Source organism: Tubulanus polymorphus, chromosome 6, assembly GCF_964204645.1.
Source record: "Tubulanus polymorphus chromosome 6, tnTubPoly1.2, whole genome shotgun sequence".
NCBI lineage: Eukaryota > Metazoa > Nemertea > Palaeonemertea > Tubulaniformes > Tubulanidae > Tubulanus > Tubulanus polymorphus.
Window position 1 is genome coordinate 10,260,869 of NC_134030.1, and position 13,274 is coordinate 10,274,142.

Sequence of the window (13,274 nt, forward strand, 5' to 3'; positions counted from 1 at the left end):
AATCGGCGGCGATTTCGTCGGCCGACGAAATCGCCCAGTGTGTCCGCGGCTTAATACGGCAACGAATGATAAACCTAATCATGTCAATGCAAGCGCCGTAATAGAGCTTGAGCCGTTTTTACAAAATGCATTCATTCATTTAATTTCTCTCAACTGCGTTTCCCCTTTTTGGAAAAAAAAGTAATCCTGTCTACGTACAATTCTATTAGTATAAAAGCTGAAATAAAAAGAATTTCCTGATTTTATTTTTCAGGAGACGAGGGAGGTCGATTTATATCATCGTTGAGGTATAAACTACCTCCTTCACGACTGTCAAGGGCGGATCCAGCATATTACAGGGTACCCCTTCCCCTGTATTCGAAGGTCCCTGCAAATGTCTACCCCGAGAAATCCTAAGTGATCTTTATTCAATGAATATGAAACTAAGAGAAGTGGTATATCCTCGTGCAAAATGATAAATATACAACTGGTATTGTGATTTTGGTAATGTGTATTTTATTATCAATTTCATGGATGTCATTGTTCAACTTCGTGGAAATCTCACCAAATTCTTCACAAAACATTTCTTTTGTCGAGTACCCTCTCTCGGTCGTTGGCCATAAGGGCTATGTCGTTACGCGCCATGCATCGCCATTACGGTAACATTTCATATGGTTCCTTTTTTCTTCCCTGGAACCCACCCCTACAAAAAGTCCTAGATCCGCCCCTGTTCATCCTCGCTTGCCAGGGGTCCGGTATCACTCCCGAGTTCGGGGAAAAGCTTTAGCGTAGTGGGTTCGAATCCCTTGACGGGTGAAGATGGTCCCTGTTGTGAAAAACGGGGCGCAAATGAAAGCAAACCAGAATATTTTGGAAAAATAGACGCAACGAGGAGCGCACTCTTCAGGATTTCATCTTCGCCTGGAACCTAAATCTCAATGCAGTAAAATTCTAGAAAGCACTTTGCACCAGGTCTTCATTTACCAAAATATAATGTTTACGAAAATACACCAAAAAGCATTTTCCAAAGTTTTCTGGGGCCTCTCGTTTGCTGTGAATATAAATGCCCTTTTCATAAGTTATGCTACTCTCAACAGCGTGCCTGATCCACCCCCGATTAGATATTACCCATAAAAACTAAGGTTCTTCGCATGACGAAACAGCAGTCAATCTGGTCGCGACGATGATGAATGTGCAAGCCGCTAAAAATCGAGTCACAGCCGACTGACAACTGACGGCCAATATGATGCGACCGATATCGGCCGTGACGAAACTACATGTACCCACATAACTTTTCGGATTTTTCTGGATGACCCAAGTTGACCCGACCGGTCGCCAGTTTTCGTCCGGTTTACGTCAATTCGGGCCGGCAAAATCGTGTACCGGTATACATTATATCGTTGTACCATTTCTCGGGCATTCCGGTTAAATCCAACACAAAGTCTGGTATGATTTGAAATAATTCTATATTTTCATAAATGCACAGCCAAACATATATACATGCAGTATTCTATCGTATACCTATATCTCAACGAACTTCTCGGGACTAGGAAACCTGTTCGTTAAAACCGATAGTTCTCGTTATCTCGGTCTGTAATATTAACCGATAAATCGTTATAACGAGTTTCCACTGTATACATAATAATACAGTTGAACCTCGTTATAACGAACTCGGTCGGATACAACGATTCATCAGATATTAGATAAAAAATTTTGTCCCAAGTAGGACAATTTGATGATTTTCATACTGTGGTTATAACGAACTATCGGTTCTAACGAACATATTTTCTGGTTGCGTGAAGTTCGTTGTAACGAGGTTCCGCTGTATACACGTGAACTACAGTAATCAACGACCAGTGATCTTCCGTTATTGGTTGTTCATTTGCCGAAGTTTAGTTACGGCAACCGTCCACATCGCTTTCCACTGTTTAAACGTATGCCCGTTGCGCAATAACCAGGGCGTCACGTGCTGACCGGGCTGGTCCCACCTGGAACGAGAATGAAATTCACAAACAACACACCTACGCATAACATTTACGAAATAAAAATTATCGATCGAGAGAAATCCCACGATAAATTAGCGAAAGATTTTAAATTTCAGTAGTAGACAAGAATATATCTACAGCAACGACTTTAGCCACCACCATCAGTCAGAAACGCTGTTTGTGAAACGAGAAATTATGTTTCAACGATGTATGTGCTGCGCTTGTCAGAGTAGCTAAAAGCTCGTTATAACGCCAGCCCCGGGACCGTCAAAATATGGTATGATTAACTTTAACCTGGCGGGTTAATTCAATTGAAAATGAATTGAGTTTAGAGCCCTAGGTTAAAAGTTAAAACCGGTCTATAAAACCAGCCTCCGAATTTATTAGTAGATTAAACACGCACCATTCTCGGATGATCGTTTCGACGCGTTCACATTCGTCGATGCTCAATTTGGACTGTTCCAACATCGTCTGTAGTAAGACCGTCTTCGCTTCCAGGTTTCGATCGACGTTTTTCGCTTCCTTATAAAGTTCTGATTTGAGAAAAGAGCACAAACGTTAATAGGGTTCGGGGTACACTATATCGATTCGGGAAGGCTGGTATCGCAATGCTCAAAACATCAACACCCTCATTGTGAACGTACACAGAAACCGATGACATCCAAACTCAGCACAATCAAAGATTGGTATCATGGGCGACGGTTTTTTTGGGAAAAATATGCACAGGTGCCAATATGAACAGAAATGTACAATGTACATATGTAATTTCATCATTCAATCTTAACATATAGTTAACTCCCTAGTTAACATATACATTAAGCACATCCTCCCCCGGCAGGAATTTGAACCTGATGGCATGAAACCCTGCCATACTATACCAAGTGCGCAGCTACATGATTTCATTATTAGCCAATCAAAAATCCTGTTTATTTTTAGCTAGGGTTTTCCAATTTAAAGTTCATCCATGAAATTTGCGGACAGACGAACGAACAGACAAATGACGGATGAAAAGTGAACGCAATAGCCCGCTGGGACTAAAGTCCCAAGTGGGCTAAAAATCATATTTTTTTCGAAATCTTTATATACGACATAAATGATGACTCACCCTCCAACCTTGAACCGTTCAGCATAGACGCATCATTCGTTATTTCTGCCAAATAATCGCCATCTGCTTCTATTTCTTGCTGCATTTCGATGACTTGTGACAGTATTTCTTCTGGGGCCTACGGAAAAATATATTCCGAAGAAAATTAACACCATTTTATTTTCCAAATGAAACCCACTGGAAATGCTTATGAAAATGAAATGCAGGCGTGAATCCAGTAGAAATTATTGGGTTGTTTGCTTAGAGAGAATGGACATTTTAGCTAAAGTTTTGATACCGGTATATGCGATATTAGATGATAGTGCACTATTTATAGATAAGTAGTACTACCGGTAATAAACTAATACCAATGTACCGATAACTGCAACTTACGCCGCCCTTAGAAACAGTGCAACATTGTCCATGTAATGGAAAATACCAAAAACAATTTCGCACATTCAGTGGTTCGAATGATGGAAACGGAGTTTTTAGTGCCTAGTTCTGCAGCTAGGTAGCGCACTGGGCCCATTCATTGCACCCCCATTCTAACATTGTACCCCAAGTTTCATCAAGATCGACCCATTATTAACGAAGCTAAGTTGCTGAAATACAGACACACTGACAGACAGACAATACGAAAATAAAGGTCTTATAGAAGGCGGAGAACCAATAATGGAATCACCGTGATATAATCATTATGGTGATCAAGCCAGTTTATGTTGAAGGTTAACCCTTTCAGTGCTGACTAATCAATACCCTATAGTTCTGAGGATAATTTGAAAATTTTTAAAAATTCCACCCTAGTGTGTTGAATAACGGGAATACCACTATAGTGCGTTTACACCGCAGCGTGGTGTATTGTTAGTTACTAGTATTTCACTATGTTTGACAGGTGCTGCCATCTTTCAATAGAGATAAAAACTAATTACTAATTACATCAATACACCGCAGTGCGGTGTACTAGCAAAATACATCACCGACTCATACACCACACTGCGGTGTAGACGCACTGAAAGGGTTAAAGCCTGCAAGTGAGATTTATGCCAATTCCTACGAAATTTATATTCAAAGAACATAATCAAACATACCATCGTCTTTTGAAATCCGAGTGCGGACAGTATTTGTAGAATAATTTTCGAACTGTCACTCTCCGGTCGAAGTGTGTTGATAGACATGTTAGTCAAGTGAAGTTTTTCGTCACTGTAAAGAAACGGTTTTAGGTGTATCTATTTCACTGGAAAACTGAAGTGACTCGAGACCGTGATGTCGTATAGAGATACATGTAATTGTTAACCGAAAAACTATGTCCGTGTTGTGACAATGTATATAAACCCACACTAATGTAACAAGATCAAACCTTTCATTGGTCTATTTCAGTACCCAAAATTTCTTGGACGGACAGGTTGCCACTAAGCGGCCACCAGTCTAAGTATCAAGCATAGAACTCAGTTCTATGGTATTAAGCCAATTAGAAGTGGTGTTTTTCACCGGCACATTCGCTATGCATCTGATTGGCTAGAATAGATTTATAGATTGCTGGCCGCTTAGTGGCGACCTGTCCGCCAAAGAAATCTTGAGCAATATAAAAGACCAATGAAGGATTTGTGTTGGCGTGAGCTTTGGCGGGAGGCAATCAAACCCTGGCGAGTGAAGATAATCTAAGTAGCTAGATTTGACGTTTATTGTAATGATGAGGTTGGACTCTTAACCCATTTGCTGCACATGAAACACATGTGAGACAATTTTTGTATGAAATGAAATCGAAAATTTTGTATTTTTTGTTAATGCATTATGCAATACGCAGTGCAAGTTCATACGCGGCGAAAGGTAAGCGTAATTACCTGTTGATTTGGTTGAACAGCAACTCAGCCAGAGAAACCGACTTGAACTGGGATAGTTCGCGTTGCGCATGGCTCCGCAACTCGTCGACGCACTCGCGCACTTCCGTATGATCGTCGCATAATGCTGCGCGAACGTAGCTATCGATCGTCGACTGTCGATTCTCTAGGTTCATCAAACCCCATTTGATCTCTTTCACCAACGCAGAAATGTGGCTTTGATTCACCTCCTGGCAAATGAAACAGCTGATATAGTACCGGTACTTACCGGTACTTACTTAACTTTATGTATAGTTCAGTTTATATTCGTGATTTGTGTACGACATATACAACGTACGCACGATTAGGGATCGGATATTAACGGCAAAAAATCCGTTTTGGAGCGTTACTTACATTCAACCACGGCAAAATTATTTTTCAATTTGGTGTGTTCTGAGATTAATTTGTACATATTTACATAAGCCTATATAGAATAATTTTACTGTTTGAATGCTGGCACTTAATCAGGAATAACCTCACCAAAACTGATTTTTAAGGAAAATTTGACGTTTTTTTCGCATACCTGGGCCTGGTTTCATAGACTGAGTATCGAACTTAATCCTTAGGGGTAAATTCTCAATCTGGGGACAACCACCAGAGCAACAGTGTGAAACCATGGTTACAACCGACAAGTTTCAAAATGTTTCCTTTTTACGATGCGGATCGAATCAGCCACCATATAGTTCAGATGGACAGTCGAAATACTATTACTCACCGTCATATCTTTGAACTGGCAAATTCGTAACTGTTTTTCGGTCAGAGATTTCGATAGCGTGTTATATTTCGAAACCTCTCCGTTCAAGCGTTCGACGAAACTAGCCAGACATTCGAGTTTCATTTGCCATCCGACGAATTCCGCTTCCAAATCTAGGACATTCCTGCAATGCAAAATAAATTTGTTGAAATTCTTTCGATTATTGAAAAGAGTATTTCTGGGGCACATCCAGAGTCAGACTTTGACACAAAGATATGAAAAGGGCATCTATACCAAATAAGAGCATGCGCGAGAAGGCGAAACAAGGGTCTTGAAAATTTTGAAATTTCAGTGCATTCTAGTGCAATTTTCAGGCACTTGAGTGTCATGAAAGAGAATATCAGCCAAGCACCGGGTATCATGCAGCCGAGTGCTGGGTCCAGTTTCACGAAAAAGTTAACCTAAAATTTTTGGTGTAATTGCCATTGGTTACTTCATGTTTTCAATGAGGACAACTATTCAAACTTAGCTGATTCGAGCTTAAACTTTTTCACGAAACCAACCCCTGCTCTATCATCAGTTACGGGTAAAAAGATTGCTGTTATTTTCTTTTACAAAAGGGCACAGGAAGATAGCAACAGGAGCGCGTACTCCAATGGATAATCCTCAAAATCTTTTTGTAGCTACCCTCGTTCTGCGACATGGTCTAGAGTCACTATGAAGCGGGGTCAAATGTACGAAACGACATGCACCTCGCTAATTTATGCACAGGTTCGAACATGCCAAGCTCATCGGCCAGTTTCTGGTAGACGAGTTCCCGTGCCGCGTGGAATTCATTGCGTAGCTGAGCAGACGAATTCTTGCACTTCATTGTATCGATGAACGTCTTAACATGGCTTACTTGCCAGTCCTAGAAAATAAATCGAGTAGCCGATAAGAAGCATAATCGATCACTGCAACTAAAAAGAATTTGGCACTTTGATGATGAAATGTTATCATATTAGGCTAGAAAATATCTACACCTTGTTTCTCATATGTGCTGAGCTTAAAAAGATGACCTACCGGTACATATCTACCCTGTGCATTACTATTTTAAAAATCATGATCATGCTAACCATAACAGACCCGGCATTTAAAGGAATGTACTGGATTGCAAATTTGAAGTTAACCGAACAACCCAGCCGATTTTAGGAGAACAAGGTACCATATTTTTAGCCTTATGTACTTACCTGAATTAGTTTGCGTAGGGAAAGCGGTTTCATCTGCTTTTCACTGGAAAATGAGAAATAACGGTTTTCAGCGACGCTTCAATACAAATCATCTGATCCGATTTAGATCATTTAGTAAGTTGCGCATTTGTTTGCCACATGATTAACCGTGTGGACAAGGGGAGGTAAAATCTACTCAATATTGTATATTAATCAATCTGAATGAAGGCAGACGTCAATCTGGAGCCTGAACCTACTTTCGGTAGGATATTACCGGTACCTCAAACATTTCAATTGAAAATCAACAAACAATTATATTGGACTAGACGCCAGACTTTCAAAATGTGATTACATCAAGACATCGCCGAACAATAGTTAGAGGGGAGGTTCCATGCTGCAGACCGACATCTGGGTAGAGCAGTAAGACGTCTCACATAAATAATCAAACCTGACAATATTCTGATGGGACAACTGTTGTCTCGTGTTTTCGCAATGGGAGACCATCGAATCTAGTAGCTGATCTGTGCTGAAGTCATCCACCACGGTTTTCACCAACGCGCTAACTTTTTCTTTCGTTTTCGGCCTGTTTCATACGAGAAATACGAATCTGATTCTTAGTGTACAAATGTTCATTCATCGGAGAATATTACCAACTTTCAAAGCGGAAATGCTGATTTTACAGACATAGAATGAAAAATCTAATACATGGTATATGGTGTAACAGATCAGTCATTCCTCTGGATATAAGGAGTTTAAGAGGAGGAAATTTCAAATGATGTGTCTGGCTGCATCACTTTCATATCCCAATTACAGCAGACTCCTAAATCGCTACTGAATTCATCTCATTCGGTGTTTTTGTAAGCAAATTCTTATCCTTTCTAATTCGGTAACTGCCTATTGGGCAACAAATCCTGGTCCTAACTGGTGTAGCCTATTTACTGCACGACATCTAAAATTTCTAAATGTAATTGCCTATTTTTCAAAATTGAAGTTTTGACATTTTGCTCAAATTAAAGGAGTTTCAAGCACCTTTAAAAGAATGTTTCAATTAGAAGGAGTTTTAAAGGAATCAAGGAGTCGCAGGGACCATCAAGTTATAGGCTTTTATAAAAGGAAATGAATGAAGTTTCAATAATTTTTGTTATTTTCCATAGAATCTATACGTGTCTAGTGACTGATAATAACAAAAAAATGAGTCTAAAGCACTTTCATTCCAGATAGCTTTGAATTATGTGATTGACTACTTAAAAAAACCGCTGACAACCTGATCCGATTTTTTATTATTGATAGTGGTAATGGTGGAGCTAGATTCTACCCCTTTCATACAACTTCAATTGCATCGACATTGAGACTTTTCAGTATAATTTGAAGAATAGGCTAGAGATATGAAATTCATTTCAATTGAACAAATTCCCTATGATTGAACTTACAGTTTATTGATGCAGACTCCAAAGTTTCCTTTCATCGCAAGGGCTTGAAATGTACTGATTTGTTCGCAGCATTGGCGTACGTGTTTCTGAAAGTACACCGGGCAAATGTGAATATCATTCATTGGATAGATTGTCATTGGTTATTCAGAGAGCTCACTGAAACTGGTATACTGATATCAATCGCAGTATTTTACGGTTAATGAATGAAACCAACAGTTGATGATTTAACAATTTAAACAGTTTAAATTTTGACTAAACTTCAAAACTATCAGAATAAGCTCTTATATCATCAACGGTGGGTCTGACTCATTAGCTCATTGAGGTTCAAGACGAATGTATCTATGATTCGCCATCAAGTTATGTGATAATTCACCTCAAGATTCTAGTTACAGGGGTCAAATTGGTGAACTCGCGAATTTTCATTAATATCTCAAAACATTTTAACTGGCTTTAACAATTTTTCTCAACAAAATAGCAGGGCTGGGTTTCATAAATGTGGAAGCAAAATAATCCCTGGAAACATTTTGAAATTTGTCAGTTATTACCATGCTTTCTCATTGTTACTATGGTGGTTGTCACCCAGATTGAGGATTTACCCCTAGGAGTAAATTTGCCACCCTACATTGCTGGAGAATATTTGAACATTCCATCATATTATGACGAATGTACCGCAGCATTGACAATTCTAATTACTTACAGTGCATTCATCTTCTATGACGTCGTCAGAATTGTCACTGCTACCTTTTCTATTGTAATACCTCACTTGAAGATTCCTGGATATATAAGCAGTGAACATATCAATATTACAGAGTCGCTACAGATCAGTCACTCCTGAATACAAGGAGTTTTCAAGAAAATTTCATATTTCTAGGAAGCGTCTGCATTATTTTCATATCCCAAAATTTACTGTAAACTCCACCAAAATCGGTACCATTTATCTCGGTTAACTGTTTATTCGGTGGTTCTGTAAGTTCTTGTCATACACACTAACTAAACTTGGGTTTCTTATTCGGTAACTGTCTAATAGGGTTAGGCATAGCCTATGGACAACTTATTACAGGTATCTAATTGCCTATTTTCCAAAATTGAAGGAGTTTTAAAGGAGTTCTGACATTTCGCAAAAATCAAAGGAGTTACAAGCATCTTTAGAAGCACTTTTCATTTAAAAAGAGTTTTTAAGGAATCAATTTGTTGTAGGGACCCTGTTTTGTACACTCCTGTACCTCGCTTGAATGCAGAATTTTTCTAATAGCGGTACTTCACCTCAGAGAACCACACATACGCACTCACCGACAATTGAACGTTTGCCGCATTTTGATCAGCCTCGAGTTTTGTTCGACGTCTTGCCTCTTTCGATTCGCGTGATCGTTGAACGCCTCCAGCAATTGCACGCGGTGATTCAACGCATTCTCGCATCTTCGTTTCGTTTCCAAAGCCGATTCTGCGAGTATAAATCAAAATACGTTGCAATTCTGCCTGAAATGCTGAACTTTGATATTTGAGATTAAAATTAGTTGTCCTCTCAAGTGTGCATTTCGTTTGCATCTGCACATTGTAATAGTCTTTATAGTGATAGACTCCTTAAAGATCAAGTGTAGCCCACTAAAGCTTTTGTTTTTAACGATAGATAATGTTACGTCTACACATAACGATAATTCTTGAGAAATTTTAGCTGTAATGAAGAATGACGGATTAACTAAAATTTTGACGATTGAAAAGTGCAAATTTGAAGGAATTTTCACATTGCATGGTTCATCTGATACCCATGTAGATGGCGCTGATGATGACATAATAGGGACTAAGCGCTGAATTCAAGCCAGTACGAACTTCTAGCTTCATATTGATATTCATGGTGTTCAAAGTTACCTGGTAGTTATTTTGTAATTCCGCCTGAAATGCTGAAATATGATGATATTATTTGCGATGAAGATTGGGTTTTCATTCAATAATGGGTTTCGTTTCTATCTACACATTGTAATACAGTCAACCTCGGTTAATCCGTATCACTCGGGACTGAGCTTTTTAATACGGATTAAATGGCGTACGGATAACGGATAATCCGTAGTTCTACGAATTGATTATAATCCCTATAAACAATGATTTAAGCACATAACCTGTAAGAAATAGCCGATTTCCAGAAGTTTAAATTTTCTACCTAAAAATGATGTGGCTACAATGACACTTGAAAGAAATTTAAAACCAGGTACAGGTGTACCATCATTTGATGGAGGAGCTAGGGACCATGATATTGATGCATTACTTCAGTGTTTCAGGAGTTTCTCATATTCCCTATTGACCACATCAACCTCATTAGATCACGGTTGTTTATAATATACACTTTACTACAAATGTACGTTCCCCGACAGCCGATACGGACTGCACACTAAGGTTTTACATAGAAATTCAACAACGGAATTCGTTTACGAAATAAAGAGTGAAAATACGGATCATAATGACGTACGAATTAGGGACAGAATTTTAAAGTTACTGAAAAGTGTTACTGACCAACTTATTTATACGGAATAATCAATTATACAGTTAAACTGGGAACGAATTGACTGTAGTCCTTTGTAGTAATAGATTCCTTAAATTGGTTATAATATTGTGTAGAATTTCTTGTGCCCCTTCAAAACATACCACCCCAGTTCCATAGTTTTCCACAGGTAAAGTTACTAACTCTAGAATCAAAATATTTAGAGCCGATTTTAACTAGGCCTATGATTTTTTTTAACGCATTATTCAAATGGCGATAAGGTCTTAAGCTTAAACCCGACAAGTTTTTTCAACTGAATCCGCAAGTTATTAAAGCTAAAAGCGCTTATAATGTACCAAATATGTCTAAGATTTTTAGATTTTCAGCATATACAACACCTCTTATACCCTTCTGTGTTTTGCATACTGGAAGCATATATAAATTTGCCCTGTTCTAGATCTATTGCCCGTGCCTTTTGGAAAAATACTCCAACATGATCCAACGTAGATGAGAAATCCTGGAAAAACATCATAATTTCCAATACATATGTTTATAGGTGTTAACTAGATCATAATCCAGAATGAACTGGTCTGGATTTAGCGGGGCTATACACACACACACACTCGCAAAAACAGTAACACATACCTGCGATAATAAGGTCACTTCTCAGACCGTCCATTCGCGTCTTAAAATGCTCCACTTTGCGTTTCTTTTCTTCTAATTCCCGAGTTTTTGCCGCAAATTCATTTTTCAGCGCTTTTGTTTTGAGCGCGTTAACGTGATCGTTTGCGACAAATGTTTTCGAACTGACGCGACACTTGTCAAGGTAGATATTTGATCACAGGATTTTAGCTAGAGTGAGTGGTATGGGTGAGCGGTTAAGCGTTTGACTGAAAGTTTGTGGATTCGAACCCTCTAGGCAAGACGTTTATCCACATTGCCTCGCTTAACCCCAGGCGTTTTGGATACATGGCTTTATGGATAACTCTCAAATAATAATATATAATGGATATAGTTTCTTCATCTCTGTTTATGTTGAATCGAATTTCAAAAAGAGATCCCTTTTGTGAAACTAAATCGTGATTCTGACTACCAAAGCTTGGATGTTCCCTCCGAGGAAAGAAAATGACTTTTGATCATCTCTTAAAATCTTCTTCAAATCGATTTTAAAAGGCGAAACTAAATCCAGATTCTGACTATAATAGCTTGGATGTACTCTCCAAGGAAATAAAATGACTTCGGCTTTTTTACACAGATATGTAGGTAGGAGTGTAGATGACTGATTTACAGCCTACAACAGTTAGTATGTAGTCTAGGGTGATCATGATACCAATATCATTATGTGTCACTGACCACATTCGTTGAGAATATCATTTATTCCCAAAATCATAATCAATCGCAATTTTGCGTTGTAATTTTCAAATACTTTTTAAGCTTTGTAAACCAAATTGTAAACAGCAAAAACACAAAAAAGATACACTTTAAGGTTTCCTTCGACAAGCGTTATTGTCCTGAAATAGATATAAGCAGAGTAGTAGGTAATTAAGAAATTTGTTACAAAAATCCATCTAAATAGCATCAGATTGACCTAGACCTATATGGCATTTAGGCCTAGGCTACATACTGTTCTGATTTCACATTGTCGATGATAAATCTCCAAACATCCATCATTTGTTGACCTCTACATAAACTGAAAAGAAAAATAATGATTTCAGTTTTCTGGTGGAGAGTCACCGGAAAACATCAGTTAGGCCTTTATTTTTGAAATACCCAATAAGGATGGTTTAGTTTTAGAAAAAGTTTACTAAGAGATAAAAAAAATTTCTGTGAATTATTTTAGGGCACCTTGGAAATTTGAGGGTTAGCACTCCCCCTGGCCTGCTACCTTCCTTAAATCCGCTCTGCAGCCCCACCACGGTGCTGCGGCAATAACCGGGTTACACCTGTCCTGGTTACTTTTCAACAAATTAACAGGGAGGGGCCTTTTTGCACCTGGGATCCAGCCACCCAGCTAGTGCAAGTAGTAAGCAGGTAAGGAAGAACCTGCAGAGGTCGAGGAAGAGGAGGGGCTAAGGCAACTTCCTCATAACTTGCAATATCGAATTGCATTGCAAATGCAAATTGATTGAAAAAAAAGAGAAGGCCTACCTCTTAAAATTCTGCAATGATGGCGGTTTCTCGTTGATGTATTTTCCATGTGGAACAAACTTCATTTCATGCATCGCCCAATCTTGCAGCTGACGTGCCAAAATATCCGGCGTGATGCCATTCATCGTCGTATGGGCTAATTTTCTAAATTGTCAAGGATTGTTGCCGTTTAAAAAGTCGAGCGTTTCGACGACCTTGAATTATTTAAGTCCGCTAACTAGAACACGGAATCGGATTTATGGATGTTCCAAAACTGTCAAGTCAAACTAATGAAAACAAAATTGATCAAAAGTCATGGAAGAAATTCCACTGTCTCATTCAAACATAGCTCAAAAGGCATCCAATTGGATTGAATTGACATAATGTCACGAAATGACACGTAGATATTTATTTTTG

At 38.7% G+C, this 13,274-nt stretch overlaps 1 protein-coding gene across 1 annotated transcript; it reads right to left on the reverse strand.

Moving 5' to 3' along the window:
* Positions 1-1,454: 1,454 nt before the first annotated feature.
* On the reverse strand, positions 1,455-13,047 carry LOC141907206 (HAUS augmin-like complex subunit 5). The gene is made up of 16 exons (XM_074796786.1): positions 12,879-13,047; positions 12,355-12,420; positions 12,209-12,241; positions 11,376-11,536; positions 9,548-9,698; positions 8,955-9,030; positions 8,258-8,343; positions 7,276-7,410; positions 6,849-6,891; positions 6,372-6,529; positions 5,641-5,803; positions 4,890-5,116; positions 4,137-4,248; positions 3,070-3,187; positions 2,368-2,497; positions 1,455-1,967 (listed from the first exon to the last, which is right to left on the reverse strand). The coding sequence occupies exons 1-16, from the start codon at positions 13,001-13,003 to the stop codon at positions 1,847-1,849; spliced, it is 1,905 nt and encodes a 634-aa protein (XP_074652887.1). The 5' UTR covers positions 13,004-13,047; the 3' UTR covers positions 1,455-1,846.
* Between the last annotated feature and the right edge of the window lie 227 nt (positions 13,048-13,274).

Excerpts from the sequence above, each read along its gene's own strand:
- LOC141907206 (XM_074796786.1), bottom strand. The coding sequence starts at position 13,003 with ATGAATGGCATCACGCCGGATATTTTGGCACGTCAGCTGCAAGATTGG. Across the intron at positions 9,699-11,375 it reads AAGTGACCTTATTATCGCAG|AATCGGCTTTGGAAACGAAA; the intron begins GTATGTGTTACT and ends TTATACTCGCAG. Across the intron at positions 7,411-8,257 it reads GGAGTCTGCATCAATAAACT|GCCGAAAACGAAAGAAAAAG; the intron begins GTAAGTTCAATC and ends CGTATGAAACAG.